Here is an 18,595-nt window from a genome sequence, read left to right as displayed (position 1 = left end):
GAGCCATATTTTTCCGGCGAGGCGGCCGGCCACCTCAAGGTGGCGGCGCCGCCGCCGGAAAAAAATTTTTTGCTCCGATTCAAATTTTTTTTACATTTTCAAACATCCTTTTTTCTTCTATGCATGAATCTGAGCTTAGTTTTTCGGAAAAGAATTTCAATCGGAGTAGATCTGAGTTTGAAGTTGAAGCTTTTTCTTTATGAAACACACCAAAGCAAACTAGATCTATACATGGAATAACATTATACCTCTATTTCTTCACGAAATCCAGCGCGCTTTCCCTCTCTTGCGCGAATCCAGCTCCGATCTACACGAACTCAGGTTCGGTTTGGTTTAAAGGGAGAAATCCGGTTCGGTTGCTCCATCACGGCTCCGTTTTTCTTCTTCACCGGTTCAATTTTTCTTTCCCTCTTCTTCTTCCTCAAAAACGCCTCTGCGATCGTGCTTGAGTTTGCCGCTTTCAGTGGTGAATTCGCACTCGAATTGCAGACCAAAATGATTCAGTGATGAAGATTCTTTGATGAATCTCTGAGAATCGTAAAAGAAACTGATGAATTTGTGATGATTTTCGGTTATGGAGAGTTAGGGTTCTATGAATGTTCTTGGTGATTTTCTGTGATTTTCTGTTTTTGATCTGTAACTGAATGGAGAGAGAAAATTTTGATCTGTTTATGGTGATGTGTCAATGATTGTGTGGATCTGTGCAGATTAATGCTATTTATAGGCTGCCATGTGTATTCCTGGACCAATGGGGGAATGCCACCTGTTTTTGGACTTAGGGACTTTCCTGCAAAAATAAGAGAAACGGAGGACTGGACTGCAATAAAAAAAAGGACTTAAAAACGTAATTTTAAAAAGTTTTGGACTAAAATGCAAATTAAAATAAAATTGGATTAAAATTGGTAATTTGAAAAAAACGTAAAGTGAAACAAAAAATAAAATCAACAAAAGGACTAAAATGAACCAGTTACTGACATGAGGTATTTTAAAATACCTCCCGATCAAAATTTTGATGGGAAAAGACCAAAATGCCCCTGGGGTCAAACTGACTCAAACGGACTCAGATGCAATTTTGAAATGATTTTAAACAAAGACTCAACAATGATTTGTACAGACAAGTTCAAAAGATTTAGAGGCAAACACAGGGACTGAAATGGGTTCCACTGCAGAAAATGACCAAAATACCCTTTTGTATGATTATTTGAAATAAAACCCAAGAAAAGTAATGCGATGTTTCTGAGAGTTTTTAAATGACTTGTAATGCAAGAAAAGACAGACAGAGGCAGTAAAATACGCTTGAAAAGAGAGTAAAGGTTCAGAGTAAAATAACAACGAATCGACAAATATCAGTGTTAAAAGAAGAAATTTTAATGAGTATTTTTAGGTCCAAAATCAGGGTATAACAGAGACTTTCCTGAGAAACCATCCACCAACATTCAAAGGGAGGTATGACCCTGATGGAGCTCAGAAGTGGCTCAAAAAGGTTGAGAGGATTTTCAGAGTCATGCAATGTTCAGAGGTGCAGAAGGTGCGGTTTGAGATGCACATGTTAGCTGAGGAAGCCGATGATTGGTGGGTAAGTCTGTTACCTGTGCTTGAGCAGGATGGTGCTGAGGTGACCTGGGCTGTGTTCAGGAGAGAATTCCTGAATAGGTACTTTCCGGAGGATGTCCGAGGAAAGAAAGAGATTGAATTTCTAGAGCTGAAACAGGGGGGTATGTTAGTTACAGAATATGCTGCTAAGTTTGTGGAACTTGCTAATATCTATCGTCACTATACTGCGGAGACAGCTGAGTTCTCCAAATGTATTAAGTTTGAGAATGGTTTGAGAGCTGACATCAAGAGAGCCATTGGTTATCAGAAAATTAAAAACTTCTCTTATTTGGTAAGCAGCTGCAGGATTTATGAGGAGGACACGAAAGCTCATTACAAGGTGATGAGTGAACGTAGAGGTAAGGGACAGCACAGTCGTCCGAAGCCGTATAGTGCTCCTGCTGACAAGGGTAAGAAAAGGTTAAATGATGAGAGGAGGCCCAAGAGGAGAGATGCTCCTACATATATTGTTTGTTTCAAGTGTGGCGAGAAAGGCCACAAAAGTAATGTTTGTGATAGAGATGAGAAGAAGTGCTTCAGGTGTGGTCAGAAAGGACACACATTAGCTGATTATTATGTTGAGGCCTTTGTGCCAGGATTTAATGTTGATGATGATGTTTAATGTTGAAGAATATTTCCGCTGCAAAATTATTGATGTTTCATAAAGGATGTTGTTTATTAAATAGTTTTATATTTCCATTTAAGAAATTTTGAAAAGTAGTGTGACATGCCCGTTTCGTGATATACTCTGATTTATTATATGTTATTTAATTGCTTTTGGATAACGGGGTGTTACAATTGGTATCAGAGCTGGTTGGTCCATCCGGCCAAGTAGTAGAGTCGTGTTGAGCCACCTAGGATAGAGTGTCAACTCTAATGTTATCTTTGTTGTTGTTCTGAATTGTTGTTTCTTATGTAGAATTTTGAGATGGCTGGTAGAAACGATGCTGCTTTAGCTGCTGCACTGGAGGCTGTTGCGCAAGCTGTAGGACAGCAACCGAATGCTGCTGGTAATGCTGGTGTGAGGATGTTGGAGACTTTCCTGAGAAACCATCCACCAACATTCAAAGTGAGGTATGACCCTGATGGAGCTCAGAATTGGCTCAAAAAGGTTGAGAGGATTTTCATAGTCATGCAATGTTCAGAGGTGCAGAAGGTGCGGTTTGGGACGCACATGTTAGCTGAGGAAGCCGATGACTGGTGGGTAAGTCTGTTACTTATGCTTGAGGAGGATGGTGCTGAGGTGACATGGGCTGTGTTTAGGAGAGAATTCCTGAATAGGTACTTTCCGGAGGATGTCCGAGGAAAGTAAGAGATTGAATTTCTCGAGCTGAACCAGGGGGATATGTTAGTTACAGAATATGCTGCTAAGTTTGTGGAACTTGCTAAGTTATATCCTCACTATACTGCAGAGACAGCTGAGTTCTCCAAATGTATTAAGTTTGAGAATGGTTTGAGAGCTGACATCAAGAGAGCCATTGGTTATCAGAAGATTAAAAACTTCTCTGATTTGGTAAGCAGTTGCAGGATTTATGAGGAGGACAGGAAAGCTCATTACAAGGTGATGAGTAAACGTAGAGGTAAGGGACAGCACAGTCGTCCGAAGCCGTATAGTGCTCCTTCTGACAAGGGTAAGCAGAGGTTAAATGATGAGAGAAGGCCCAAGAGGAGAGATGCTCCTATAGATATTGTTTGTTTCAAGTGTGGCGAGAAAGGCCACAAAAGTAGTGTTTGTGATACAGATGAGAAGAAGTGCTTCAGGTGTGGTCAGAAAGGACACACATTAGCGGATTATTATGTTGAGGCCTTTGTGCCAGGATTTAATGTTGATGATGATGTTTAATGTTGAAGAATATTTCTGCTGCAAAATTATTGATGTTTCATAAAGGATGTTGTTTATTAAATAGTTTTATATTTCCATTTAAGAAATTTTGAAAAGTAGTGTGACATGCCCGTTTGGTGATATACTCTGATTTATTATCCGTTATATAATTGCTTTGGGATAACGGGGTGTTACACACCGCACCACAAAATCAACATAAATCATTTAAAATCGCATAAATACTAAAAGAAGTCACTTAATAAATCACATAATCATATAAATATTTTCTAAACCTATTAAATCAATCAAATAAATCAAATAATTCAAAGAGGGCGTTACAACTCTACCCCGCTTAAAAGAATTTCGTCCTCGAAATTCAAAGCACAAAAAGAATATGAATTCAATTATTGCTTAAATATCTTAAACTATATATAGTCAAATAGAAACTTCTAACAAAACATACAAACCACATTAAAGTTAATCAATCAAACATGATCACATAATAAACATAGCCATTAATCAGGAAACACAAGGACAATCAAGACAACATAAGACAGTATTACAATTGTTACTCAACAAGACACGACTCAACTACTTGGTCGGACGGACCAACCTGCTCTGATACCAATTGTAACACCCCAATTTCCCAACATAAATATTATTAAATAAAATCAGAGTTAATCTACAAACGGAGTGTTACACTGCTTTTCAAAAATTCTTGAATAGGATAAAATGCTATTCATTAAATAATAGTTTCAATAAAACATATCAATTCATCGCAGCGGAAATATTTTCAACATTAAACATCCTTCAAATAAATCTGGCACATAGCCTCAACAAAAATATCCTTAAAGATTTAATCCAACAAAAGGTTCACAATGATACATAAGGAATGATTAAAATACAACGACAAAGTTTCCCCATCCCGTTACATATCAGAGCCCTAAGACACGTGTGAGGAAAGTCCACTCACAACAGTAACTACTCTAGATCACCTGCAAGTTACTCATACGAAGGGCAACATTTCCAAGCAGAAGGGTTGAGATTCACAAACAATAATAATAGATATATATATATATATATATATATATATATATATATAAATCAACTGTATTTAACAACTTAATTAAATAACATAATTAGCAACATATATCCAATAATAATGTTCATATTTCTTAAACTTTAATAGCACTTACTAATCCAACCAACAACGACGACTCAACAAGATTCAATGACAACGACAACAACTCACTCAACAACAACTATAATAACTCACTCAACAACGACGACGACGACAACAACAACTCACTCAACAACAACTGCAATAACTCATTCAACAACAACTACAACAACTCACTCAACAACAACTTCAATAACTCATTCAACAACAACTACAACAACTCACTCAACAACAACTACATCAACTCACTCAACAACAACGACAACAACTCACTCAACAACAACTACAACAACTCACTCAACAACAAAGACAACAACAATATGCATGTGGTACCATTTTCAACGTGCTGAATGACTAAGCATTCCGAGGCTTAAGCCCCCAACAATTTGAATGATAAACATTCCAGGGCATGAGCCCTCAACAATTTGAATGACAAGGCATTCCAGGGCATAAGCCCTCAACAGTTGAATGACAAAGCATTCCAGGGCATGAGCCCTCAACAGTTTATGAGTGTACAATGGACTCGACTTTGTGTATATCAACATACAACTCAACTACAACAACAACGACATGGACAACGACAACTGTGCATAAATAATTATGACTTACCCCACAACTTGGTCAACTATGACACAACGACTCTTAACAACGAGATTCATCAACATAACATATATTCACATGGATATATATATATATATATATATATATATAATACATCAATCAGTAAGTAATCATGTTCTTGGTAAACAATGCAGTCACATATAATCAATACTATGGTCTAAAGAATCTAATCCAACAGTACACGCTACATGGTACACGAAACACCAGATATTCACGTCAAACCAAATTAGATTCATCACAACATAGGTTAAATAATCTTAAACACCTTAATTAAACTCATAGTACTTCTAGTTTTGAGCTTTGGAATTATCCCATAAGTTTTGGATTAACTTAGAAATAGTTATGCTTAATTTTCATAAGATTTCACTAAGACCTCCTTGGAGTATTTTCATCATATCTCAAAAACTAAAATTCATTTTCAAGTCAAACCAAAGCCATTGGAAAGCTAACAAAATTCTCCAAAACTTTCATGTTTACACCAAAACCCAATTCAAAACAGAAACATGTGAAAATGACGCAAGAACATAAAACAGGTTATGCTGTCACTGAGAAATTTCGCTGATAGCGAAAATTGAGCTAATAGCGAAATAGTTACAGGGAGTTTCGCTAATAGCGAAATCCTAGCGAGTTTTTCCCTTGCTACTACGACTTCTGCACATTTTTCACCCAAAAAACCCAAATTTCATCTACCCAAATCCCAATTTTGATAGGAAACTTAACCTATGATTATTCTACAACCTGAACATCAATTCTTAACACAATTTCGATGGTTTCTACACTTTTCAACTCAAAAATCAATAATCAAAACCTAATCCCAATTATCCAACCTAAGACCAACAACATGTTAAATCACAAATTCAGAATTTATACACTATAATTACTGAATGTTAGCCTCACCCTTACCTTGAATTGATGAACAATGCTTTACAAAATCATATTCTCCCCTCTTGGCTCTTCTCTTGGTTTTTCTCCCAAAACTCTGTTGTACGTGAAAACTGCTTCTGACTTCTATTTTCTAATTTTCTCAATAAATATAACTTCCCAATATTTAATTAACTCCCACTTAATTCACTTAATTCTCATTTAACCCCAAAACTCCAATTAAATCCTAATTCTCACTTATTCTATTAAATAATAAAAATAGCCATTTAATAAAATACACCACACCACAAAATCAACATAAATCATTTAAAATCAGATAAATACTAAAATAAGTCACTTAATAAATCACATAATCATATAAATATATTCTAAACCTAAAACAATCTAATAAATTAAATAATTCAAAGAGGGCGTTACAAATCTCATCCTACATTCTTTCCTAATCATTATTAGACATGTTCATGCACTCAAAAGCATCTAAGGATCAACTCAAAGGTCAAAATCACGAAATCTTGCAAGCTCTCTGGTCAAGCTCGCTAGGCGAGTTCATCTGCTCGCTATGGCGAGCTGCAAGGTGCAACTCGCGAGGCAGGTAAGGTTTGCTCGCGAGGCGAGCGATGAAGTTCATCACTCACCGTGGCGAGGATCATGGCTCGGGAGGCGAGCGATGAATGTCGCTACGGGCAGAAGTGCAGTTTTTCATAAAAATCACTAATTCTCATGGTTTTAAGCCTAACATTGATTCCATAGTTCATCCTACACATTATCTAAGGTCTAGGAACAGTTCCTACATCAATCTAACAACTTTTCACTGTTTAATCATCAAATTCTATCATTAACCCTAATTCTCCGACTTCTCTAATTCAATCCTACACTTGCTAAATATGATCGTCAGAAGTATATAGATTAATAGAATTGTAAGTTAGTCTCACCCTTACCTTATAGATCAAAATCGCAGCCTCTAGGTCTCTCTTGCTCTTCTCTTGGTTTTTTCTCCCTCTTCTCCAAAACTGATCATACGTACGTTCTATTTTTCTAATTAGGTCTTTCGTATTTATATCTTCTCCATCTATCTTATCTTATTTCTCTTTCTCCCCCAAAACTCTAAAATCTCAAAACAACCCCGAAACTCAATATTTATTTTATTTTCAAATCTTATTTTATTAAACAATAAAATAAGTCACAACTCCTCATAAATCACATAAAATCACCTCAATCATATAAACCTCTTAAATCACACATATATCATATAAATATAATATAAACTCATCTTAATAAATTCTAGACTCAATTAAATAATTAAATAATTCAAAGAGGGCGTTACAGCATCCAATGCATTTCAAACTAGCCGTTGCCACACTCTTCCAGTCTTCTGTAATTTCTAGGCGAGTTAGAGTCCTTGAAACAAATTTTGAAAACTTGAGTTCCATCTCTTGATGAACTGCAGCTTCTGGTGATACATAGCTTATGATGAACTTGCTTTTGATGAACTTGCTTCTGATGAACTAGCTTCTGATGACGTCATTACTTCAGAAGCACTTTGTCTTCAGGAGCACTTCAAACTTCAGACGCAGTTTTTCTTCAGATGCTTTAAGCTTCTCTTTTTGTTGATATTCTTGCTCTTTATTTGTTCTTTCAGGATCAACTTAAGATGTCAAATTTTGTTTATAGTCTTGTACACTTGAACAAATATTAGCGTATCCAATTGACAATTTTTAATACTTTGTTATCTTCAAAACTCTTAAGGGTTATTTTTGCTAAACACATTTTGTTCCAACAATCTCCCTCTTTTTGATGATGACAAACAATAGTATTTAAAAAGTTCAATTGTTGTTAATCTAATTAACACGCTGACTATTTGGGTATGAGGTTTGTAAGCTCCCCCTAAGTCCAGTAGTACTTTTAAGGTGAGGTTTGTAAGCTCCCCTTGAGTTCTATCCATGTTAATTAAGTTCATCATTAAGTTAAAAAAAAAAAATACTTAGAATAATCTCACATAAAATAGACTAAGAGTTCAGAAGAAGGTCTTATTAATTTTAACTTGGTTAGAATTAAATTAATGGGGCTCAGAGCCTATAAATACTATACATACTACTCCCCCTTTTGTCATCAACAAAAAGTAAAAAAAAAATGAAGACAAAAAGAAAGAGATGAGAGATTTAGTGAGAAATTCTGTAAATAACTACATTCAGAAGCAATATAAAACATGTGTAAATATCAGAGCATGATTAAATTGACAAGTTCAGAAGAATACTGTAACACCCTGTTTTCCCAACATAAAAATTTCATTTAAGATGACGGAATCTGTTTAAATAATCATCTATTGACTCCTGCATTTTATGTCGAACACTAGCCAGTTCTTTCAAACTAATCCTGGATTGACCCATGTAGAATTGTTCATGGAAAGCCTTTTCCAATTGATTCCAACTAAAAATGGAATCGGGTGGCAATGTTGTAAACCAAGTAAAAGCATTTTTTGTTAGAGAACTTGGAAAATATTTCATTTTCAGATTCTCATTGTTTGCCATAATCCCGGCCTCCATAAGATATCGAGCGATGTGTTCGACTGTTGATTCATTAGTTTCCCCAGCGAATTTAGTGAATTTGATGATTTTAGTATTTCTTGGCAAATCAGACTATAACATAAATTCAGATAATGCCGACACAAAATTGGGCCTATGTAGTCCCATATTGAAACCATTATGGGCTAGCAAGGCTTCGACCACATTGGCTATATTATTTTGGCCCTCGTAATTGTTTCGACGGGCTTGCATGACCACTTGGTCGGCGTTTTGGTGCCTGTTTACTATTATGGGAGCCCTCACAGGTTCCTCTGGTATTTCTGGTTGCACTTCATATGCTTGATTTTCAGGCACTTGATTAACCTGTTCTTCGATAGGATTTTCTCTTTGCCCTATGTTCGCATTTTGAGGCACTGTTGTAATTCGCACTGGGGGAGCGCCCAAGAAATTGGCTATTCGCTCCATTTGAAGAGACAGTGCTTGATAACTGTTATTGGTATCTTGAATTAAGGGGTTAATTACTGTACCCACTTGTTGAGTAACCAAATTAACCATTTCGTGATTGGTTTCCTCCATTTGTTGGCTTAAGGCGCTCAAAGAGGCGTTAGTCAACGATTGTTGGGGCGATCCAAATGGAGTGAACGATCCTTGGGGTGTCCCAAACGGGATACTTATCCCAGGGTTAAACAATTGAGGCATTGGTACATTCAAACTTTCAGAGGATCCAGATGGGCTCGTCTGAAGATTTTGCATCAGGGAAGTTGGTATACCATATGGTGTCCTACGACCTGCGCCAAGATTAAAAAATCCTTGAGACGATGCATTTCCCATGACCTGCGAAGTTTGCGTGGCCATTGAAGCCGTTGGAATGGCCCTAGAAGTTGAGGCGGCCATAGTATTCGTTGGAATGGCCTGGGACGTTTGTGCGGTCATAGTATTTCCTGCTAGAGTTAATACAAGCTCTATTATTGTGGCCGTAGTGCTAGTTTGACTCGATTGTGTAACCCCTGGTGGTACTGGTGGGTTGGTTGCTGTTCCTGACGTAGTGGCGGTATTCGATGCCGCTGTATTCGGAATGGGAGGAGGACGCGTCATTTCAGGAAGTTGTTTCTTATTCCTCAATTGTATGCACAACACAAACCAGTAATCTTAATAATAAAATTTCAACAAGAAGTTTATAAACAAAAACACAAAAGGTCCCACTGGGAGTGCCAATTTGTTTACACTGAATTTTGGTAAACAACCGCTGGTTTAAAAATATTTACTTGCAAGATCAACCAGTAAATCTTAAGGACATATTGTGTTTTGTTATTTTCCAGAAATTTAATATTATTCTTGAAGAACTTGATAAATAAAATAAAGTAAGAAAAAGCAATCGAATTTAACCCAGTTGAACCCAATCGAAATCGATGTAAATAACTGTAAATGAACTGCTCAAAAGAAACAAGTAAATTGTAAATTGCAAAGACATTTAAGAAAATGAACTTAAAATATATTGATTGAATGTAAATTGGTACACATGTTCATACATTGCAACTTGTGACTCGTTTCTCTCTTCCATGCGGATAATTTGAGTGTAAGTTTTTGTATGATTGAATTGTGACCCTTTTTCCTTAGGGAAAACTACTATTTATACAACTAGAAATAACTGCCTAGATTCGAATTTAAAACTATAACTGCAGTAACTAACAAAACTTATCCATTCGATTTGAATTTCGAATGTGTCTTGAAAATATCCGTTGTTTTGACCTTATCCAAAAAGAAAACTGCCCTTCGAGATCTTTCTGTCTGTCGAACGAGACACGCACCTTCAAGCATCTCCAGCAAGCCCAACTTCGATAAGGATAAAAGAACAATTCCTTTGATTACAAGGTCAACTTATTTTGACTGCATTTAATGATAGCCTTTAAAAATATTGGCTAACAGATATCTTCTTTTATCCCCCTATATTTATCAAAATACTTGATTTGTCCGGATCACACAATATGGACATGTGCAATGTTTGTCTGTGACCCTGACAAATCAAGTGTTTTGAGAAATTTGGAGGACAGGACAAGAAATCAACGTAATTTAATCTTGTTCAAGAGTATATATCCGAATGGATTTCTCTCGACTTATATTTGGATGAGAATTCTATTGAAATACAAAACCCCTGCCTAGATGCAACATTGGTGAAAGTTTTAAGACTAAACTTTAAATTCTACTACGTACAAAAAGTATAATGAATTGACTACTACTCTATTAATGACTAGTATATTCTTAACTGGTATGATTTAGTGGTTTTTTTTTTTCTTCTTGTTTATATTGAGTACAAAACTATATGTAAAGGACAGCAGCAAACCAAATTTGCGCAATTATCTAGTGGATTTAATTTGTATATTAAGTACAAAAATATATGTAAAGTCGCAATAGAACAACATTTCACCATTCTGATATGTTCAAAGTTTTAAGCACTCTTTCAAACTGAATGGTGAAAGAATCTGGATATTATAAAAAGTTGTGAATTGTAACTTAGAATCAAAATCAAAAGTAGAAGATTTTGGATCTTCCTTTCATCTACTCGAATTTGAAAATGAAAATCAGAAAGGGATTAGGATTCTTGCTTATGAAAGCTTAGAAGAACAAAGATAAACTCGAGAGATGATTCAGATATGGATACCGTCCATTAAACAGTCGAAACTATTGTGCCATGGTGGGATTTGGATCATCCTTTCATATATGCGATGTTGTATGAACGACAATGAGAATATTACTGAAATTTTGAACAAAGAATATAAACATATATAATCAGAAATAATTTATCCAAATGCAGTTTATACCAATTATCGTGAGATTTGAACTAGTAAGTAATACAAAAATGTAAAGAGCAATAATGTCACCCTATTGCTGTTAGAGACATAGTCGACGAGAAACAAGAAAAACAATTGTTGGTGTCTTTACTGTCTCTAGTTTAAACGTCAGCTCTGTAGTCCTCAGGTTTGTACCATAATGAAAAATCAATTCCCTTACTTTTTAAGCCCTCTGTTGCAGGTCCAATTCTCTCCAGAAGCTGTGAAATACACATAAAACCCCTCAATCACAAAAAACTAAATGCATTTTCAGTAGACTGAAAAGTGCAAACCACTCCTAGTCAATTAAGTGACTTACATTACTTAGTAGAAATTATAACTGAAGACTAACAGAAAACTATCAACAAACAATATAAAATTCAATAATGTAATATTAGCATATGATATCGATAGATCTTAGAGGCAACATAAGAATGTGAAAGTTTGTGAATAGAGTCTCTCAATGTCGAAGAGTTTATGTGAAAGTGTTTTGATACATCCCAAGTCAGCTACAATCTATTTGATCATATTTTGGTTCACCCCAAATGGAAAATTAGCGAGAACTAGGCAATTATTTTTTAGAAAGCATATGTTTACACACATTTGACGACAATAGTTTTAAGGGTTTACATAGCTCAAAATATGTGGATCATGAAGGAATATAATATGTCGTAATTTATTCATTACTATCCACGTTCCACATAACACAATTAACTATGATTTTGAATGTCGTTAGTCACAATTTTCAAGTGTTCAGATACACCTATCCGTGCATTACTTATCCAAATTGTGTTCAAATATACATGATATTCAGATATTCAAATATATATGATATTTATTTAACCATGGCTTTCCTTTAAAAAAAAAAAAATAAAATTTGCACCCCCCAAAAGGCTGTATATAAGCAGGGTGAATAACACTAAAATGTTATTCTTTTTCTGACAAGCATTTTGTTAATTTAGAAATAGAACCGATTTGTAACTTATTTTTTTTTACAGAATACCAATTTGTAATTGACATATTGTAGGTTGCTGACTAAAATGAATTAAGGAATGGATAAAGTAGTCGGTAGCAAGTATTTCAAAATGTTAATAAAACTTGTTAGAGCAGGTGAAGTGGACCACAAATTGATCGTTAAATAAAAGGTGCAATCTAAACATCTCCCAACAGCAAAATCAGAGACTAACCTTAGCATGGATCACACCGTTTGATACCAAAACAGATCTATCAAAAACACAAAATTTTCCGCCATCCATCCGAGAGACTGTGCCACCAGCTTCCTCTACCATCTATAAATTAATGGAAAAAAAATGTAAACAAAATTATCACATATGTATATAATTCAATAAACACTGAAAGCTATTCAAGACATGTGTGAATTCTTAAATCAGCTAGCATACAAGTTTACTATGTTCTTACGGGTTCCTAGGATAGCTTACATATTTGACAAGCTAGATGCATCTCACATATATGCTCCCTAAAGGAGAGTATTGATTGTAATCAAAATTAGTTTTTATTTCTTCTTTCCATTATTTTTATTTCTTCTAAATAGGCATTCTTAGTTACCACAGATAGCCTGGGATCATTCTTAGTTACCAGTAGTTGTTCTATTATTAATAGAATTGGGTCCTAATTTCCTAATAAACCTCTTGTTGTTTACCTAAAGTCTTTACCAGTAATTGTTCTTTCTATAACCATTATATAAAAATAAGTTCTTGCTTGTTTGTCCATTTGAAAAATTTACTTTTCCACACAAAACCCAAACACTTGCTTGAATCTCAAAATTAGGCCTTAAGAGTAATTGTTGATAATGTAGAACTCACCAAAACACCAGCAGCCATATCCCATGGCTTTAGACGATATTCCCAATATGCTTCTACAATTCCCAAAGCCACATGACACATGTCTACAGCAGCTGCACCAAGCCGTCTTACACCCTAAGCATCAAAGTCAAGAAAATGATTGGTGAAAGGCAGAGAAATGAGGAACATATGTTGTATGTATTAGATGAATACCCTGCTGACATCCGTAAATTCTTTGAATAATTCTATGTTAGTAGCCCAGGCTTCATCGTGTTCATACCCAAAACCTGTCACTAGAAGAGATCGTTCCACCTGAAAGAAATGAAGGTTACTCCGATTTTCCAAAAAAAAAAAAAAAAACACTGAAATGATGATATGATCAAGGATTGTGCAATTCGCTTTTGTATTCTAAGGCACTACTTAGCCATAATCACCTGATCAGTTACACTCACTTCGATCCTTTGGCCGTTGCAGAATGCTCCACCACCTACAAGGTATGAGAATTATATCAGGGCAGAAACTATACAGTTATTGATAAAACTAATAACTAGAAAGAAAAAACAAGATTACTAAATAATTTTTAGTTTCTCTAAGGGGTTGATAGAAGTTGGAAAAGAAATTTCTTTCACCAGCAGTTGCAGTGAAAATGCGAGTATTCCAACACATAGGACCACCAACAAACTCAACCTGAAATTAATACAAATCCTATTAGCATATCCTGTTTTGCCCCAACTATCATTATCTACCATTATATACAACGAAAAGGAAAGAGAAGATGAGAATTTCTTGAGAATAAAAAATGAGGGGATAAAGACAACACAGTTCAAAAGAAAGTTTGGCCTTTGATCATTTTGAAAATTCAAAATCCAAAATTTTCAAATATAACATGATTTCTGAAACACCCTAGACTTTATGTTTCATTGTATGTTTGTGTGTTATATTGTTGTTAACAATGCACTTGAGGCAGTATGACATTTAGCAATATTCTTTTTAGTATAAATAGGATAGCATGAAGAAGGGGTATGACTGCAGTGCTCGAGGTCTCATGACTCCAAATTGTGTAAATATGCTTTTAATTCTATTTGATAACCCAGGTATGAACAAGGGGTGTGACTGTAGTGCTGTGACATGTGGTTGTAATAGATTTTCAGAACACTTTAGGGGTTCCATGGAATCTTATGATTATGTGGCACAACTACTTGTTATACCCCAAAACTAATCATTTTCATTGTTCTCATATTTATAGAGAAGGAAATGAATGTGTGGATCAGAATAGTTGGGATGTCAAACACCAGAACTAATGCATGTCTCATTCATCGTTTATAAAAAATAAAAAAAAATATTTGTAATTTTGAATGAATGTGTGTGTGTGTTTATGTACTCAACAATAATTCCATATTTTGATTATGTAATTGATGAATGAAGTGTGTCATACATATATTGATACATGATCTGTTAGGATTGATTTAGATGAATTTTCTTTTCAAATAGTGGCCATCCCACCACACGCTGTCCCTTTATCGTTGTTTCAGGTTCGGCTACTCAGCACTACTACGCTCTCTGCGATAGACTACTATGAGTTAATACCCTATCCACAAACATCAGAAAATTCCTTCTCCGTTTTCCGTTGGTAGGCCAGAAATCAAGTCCACCGAGACGTCACTTCACAACTGAGTCAAGATGGATAGTGGCTATCAGAGCCCTACAGGATAAAGATTAAGGTATTTGTTTCTTCAGCAAAATGTAATATTCTGCTATAGAACTGTAATATCCTTCCTCATACAACTCCAATAGAAAATAGCTGCTTTTCTACATGGAATTTGGTGGTGTTTATGGAGATTCTACTGGGATATGGCCCTAAATGGAAGAAATGAGGCATGCAGACTATAGAATCGTATGAGGATGAAGAGTTAATGACTGATATAAGGTTGGTTTATGGTACCCTTTTTAGAGGATATCTCATTGAGAAGCAAAAAACAAATGGAAGTGTTTGATCAAGCACTGATGTTAAATTTCAAGTTAAGGCATAGGAATGAGTTATTATCAATGAAAGGTTGCATTAAACAACGTGAAATACAAGTAAAAGATAAGAAAAAATCACCACTGTGGCAGCAGTAGGATTTCCTCGATATAGAACTCCAACAGAAACAGCAAAGCTGGGATAGCCATGTGCAAAGTTTGTTGTCCCATCTACAAAATTATACAAGACTTGTAATCAAACTATCCAAGTGATACAGGAAACAACAAATGCACGAGGAAGATGCAGTCAGGAATAAATTATTTCAATACAGACAGAATAATATGATATATTTTAATAATGACAAAACATAGTCGAATATAAAATATATATAGCCTCACATACAAAGAACACAAGCAAAAAGGAATTTCATTTGAAGAATAGAGTAAAGGAACTTGGAAAATACATATAACTGACACATGTGGTTACATTCAATTTTCTCAAATTATTACCGGTGTCGACGTGTAAGTCGTGTCAATACTTGTGTCAGTGCATAGAATAGGACACGCTACGAATGAAAGGAAGAACATAATGAAGGAATTCAAATTGATGTCTCTCTTTCAAAGAACCTTCAAATACATTTGAACGCCAGCATCTAGTTGTATGCTTAAAACTAGAATTATTTCTTAAAATATTGGGGCAAAAGGAAGCATTGAATGAAATTACAAACCTAACGGATCAATGCACCAGAGATAATCGGAAGCTACATCTCCTATAATGCCTCCTTCTTCCCCAAGAATAAGATGATCTTCAAAATTCTTCTTCACCACTTCTAATATGGCAGCTTCACTCATTTTATCCGTCCTGTAAATTTACAAATGACTCTTATTTGGTTAAAGAGGCGAAAAAAACATGTAAATCGTTTATACGAAGATTAAAGAAGATAAGCATTAAACATAGATTCAACGAGACCTTACTCAGTCACCAAGTCAGTTAATCCTTTATACGTAATACTCCTTGGCTTATTAACAGCATCCATCACAACCTGTATATAACCAACGAAGGTAATTGGATGTCAAAGCATAACTTAAACAGGAAAAAAATACAGTGGACGTTAAACTGAAACAGTACAAATCTGTAAAACTGCGATATTAGACTATGATACAGGACATCACAAATTACTCCATTAATGCAACTGCTCTTAAATAGCGTAGTTAAAAAAATAAAAAAAATGAAACGAACCTTGGCACCAGTTTGAGCAGCAGTTGTGGCAACTTCAAGGAGGATCGCAGGTTGAACGGGTCCAGTGGAGAGTGCACCAACCCTTGAATAGAGTTTTTCTTCAGATTTCAAAGAGTTCTTACATGATGTTGATGATTTCAGCCTCCAACTTCGAGAGGTTTGACTTTGAAGGCGGTAAGTAGTAGGAGGAAATAGTTTTGTAGCTGCCGCGGAGGTGGAGAAAACAATTGACATCATTATGATCGATCAAAATGAGCTAAGAGATGGATGGGTGGAACCAAGGAAGAGATTGTGTTTTGAGAAACTCATCCACTTTCTAGATGTGTGACATGTGGTAAAAATAAAACCAATGGCTGAGATTAAAAGGTTTGGAAAAAAACAATTTTTTATTAAAAAGTGTGTCTCCTCCTCTATTCTCTTTGATACAACACACACTCCTTCCTTCTCTCATAATCATTGTTGCCTTTCCCTCTCCCTCCCTCCATCCATTGACGCAATCTCTCCCATTTGCTCCATATCACCTTACCCAAATCACCATCAATCAAACTTTTGTATTCACCGATGTCGCTTCAGAACAAAATGAACGCAAGAACAAATCTCCTAATGTCGCTTGATGGTACCAATGCTTGAAATTTCCCCTATGTCGGCCTCATTCACCATTTCACAGAGGAAAATTGTAGTGTTGGGAAGAGGTTGAGCGAAGAAGGGCCCTTTGCCTTAGGAATCCGCATCCACATGAGTCTCCCCAACAAGTTCAACCTGCGACCACATGGACTGAGGGCCAGAAAGTTGTTGGGATGACTGACCACCAGAAGTTTTTTTAATGAAGAAATTCATTGCATTTCATTAGCTAAAATGTGTCAAATACATGTGGGTACATCATCAATAGTATGGGGGCTAGGATTAGATAGGGCTACTTGAGCTAACTTATGAGCTACCCTATTTCCTTGCCTCCTGTTGAACTCGACATGAGATTCTGAAATCTATCCATTAACAACTGTTTGCAAGCAAAAATGATACATCCAAATTCGCTACTATTATCAAATTTTTGGTTAGAGATCCAATTCAAAGTTGTGTGCAACCCAACAGCCTCCCCTACGTCTATGTCACAAAGAGGGGCGAACCATTCCGTTTTTGCAAGAACAAAGACACCAGCATCATCTCGAAGACACATACCCAAACCACCCCTGTTAAGATTAGTGGAAAAAGATGCATCAATGTTGCATTTATACCTGTCAGGCGCCAGTTGTAACAGCCCGATTTTTGCTAGATTTATTTTTAATTGTTTTAATAGGTGTTATATGTGCTTGTGTGTTATTATTTATCATGGGGTGCATTTTGATGGGTTTTCGTGTTAGAAGGGTAATTTAGTCATTTTGGACTCAGGGGTATTTTGGTCATTTGGCGAGTAAGGGTAAATTAGTAAATTTTGATGAAGATTATTTTTAGCGTTTTAGCGATAACCATTATTTTACTAAGTTACTAGTGTAGTAATTAGTTGTGAACCGTTAAGTGACTGTTGTTAGTATTTTACCGTTAAGTGATCGTTTTAGCATTTTACCATTGAGTGAATAGAAACATTTTAGAATTGTGTTTGAGTGGGTTAAGTCCACTAAGGCATTAGGGTTAAGCCCATTAGAGGAATAGCCTATATAAGCCTTGTCTTAAGAGAAAATATCATTCTTTTTCATTACGAGAGATATTTTGAGAGACGTAGAGAGAGAAAGTGCAAGAATTGGTAGAGGAGGAAAAAGGGTTAGAGGAGAAGAAGCTTGAAGATTCAAGAATTGGTAGAGATCCTAGGAGCTAAAGTGAAGTTTGGGCTAGGATTAACTGCTAACTAAGGTAAGGGGGTTAGAATTCAATCATAATCATTTAGTGTAATTTCTCATTTGTTGTATTAATAAATGCTTAATAGAATAAGTGAATAATTGTTCATAGTTGTTAAAATTCGTGCTCTAAATATGATGATATGTTTGTATGCATGAAATTGATGATAATTTAATTGTTGTTGGTGAATTTGCATGTTCAAAATATGTATAAATGCTAACTTATGAATTATGCTCAAATTATTGAATTGTGCTATGTTGTTGTTGAATTGAGATGTGAATCATGTTTAATTGATGTTGTTGTTGTTAATTGATAT

At 35.5% G+C, this 18,595-nt stretch overlaps 1 protein-coding gene across 1 annotated transcript; it reads right to left on the bottom strand.

The window, feature by feature from the left end:
* Window positions 1-11,394: 11,394 nt before the first annotated feature.
* On the bottom strand, window positions 11,395-16,778 carry LOC25480479 (phosphatase IMPL1, chloroplastic). Its single transcript, XM_013587068.3, has 10 exons — window positions 16,450-16,778; window positions 16,185-16,252; window positions 15,938-16,071; window positions 15,352-15,440; window positions 13,880-13,937; window positions 13,685-13,737; window positions 13,464-13,562; window positions 13,272-13,385; window positions 12,636-12,737; window positions 11,395-11,669 (listed from the first exon to the last, which is right to left on the bottom strand). Exons 1-10 carry the CDS (start codon window positions 16,684-16,686, stop codon window positions 11,571-11,573), a joined length of 1,053 nt encoding a protein of 350 aa, XP_013442522.1. The 5' UTR covers window positions 16,687-16,778; the 3' UTR covers window positions 11,395-11,570.
* Between the last annotated feature and the right edge of the window lie 1,817 nt (window positions 16,779-18,595).

Source organism: Medicago truncatula, chromosome 2 (assembly GCF_003473485.1).
Source record: "Medicago truncatula cultivar Jemalong A17 chromosome 2, MtrunA17r5.0-ANR, whole genome shotgun sequence".
Taxonomy (NCBI): domain Eukaryota; kingdom Viridiplantae; phylum Streptophyta; class Magnoliopsida; order Fabales; family Fabaceae; genus Medicago; species Medicago truncatula.
The sequence above is the reverse complement of the archived record's forward strand: the minus strand, read 5'-3'. Positions and strand labels throughout refer to the sequence as shown.

Excerpts from the sequence above, each read along its gene's own strand:
- LOC25480479 (XM_013587068.3), bottom strand. The coding sequence starts at position 16,686 with ATGATGTCAATTGTTTTCTCCACCTCCGCGGCAGCTACAAAACTATTT. Across the intron at positions 13,938-15,351 it reads ATCCTACTGCTGCCACAGTG|GTTGAGTTTGTTGGTGGTCC; the intron begins GTGATTTTTTCT and ends TATTAATTTCAG. Across the intron at positions 13,738-13,879 it reads CATTTTCACTGCAACTGCTG|GTGGTGGAGCATTCTGCAAC; the intron begins GTGAAAGAAATT and ends CATACCTTGTAG.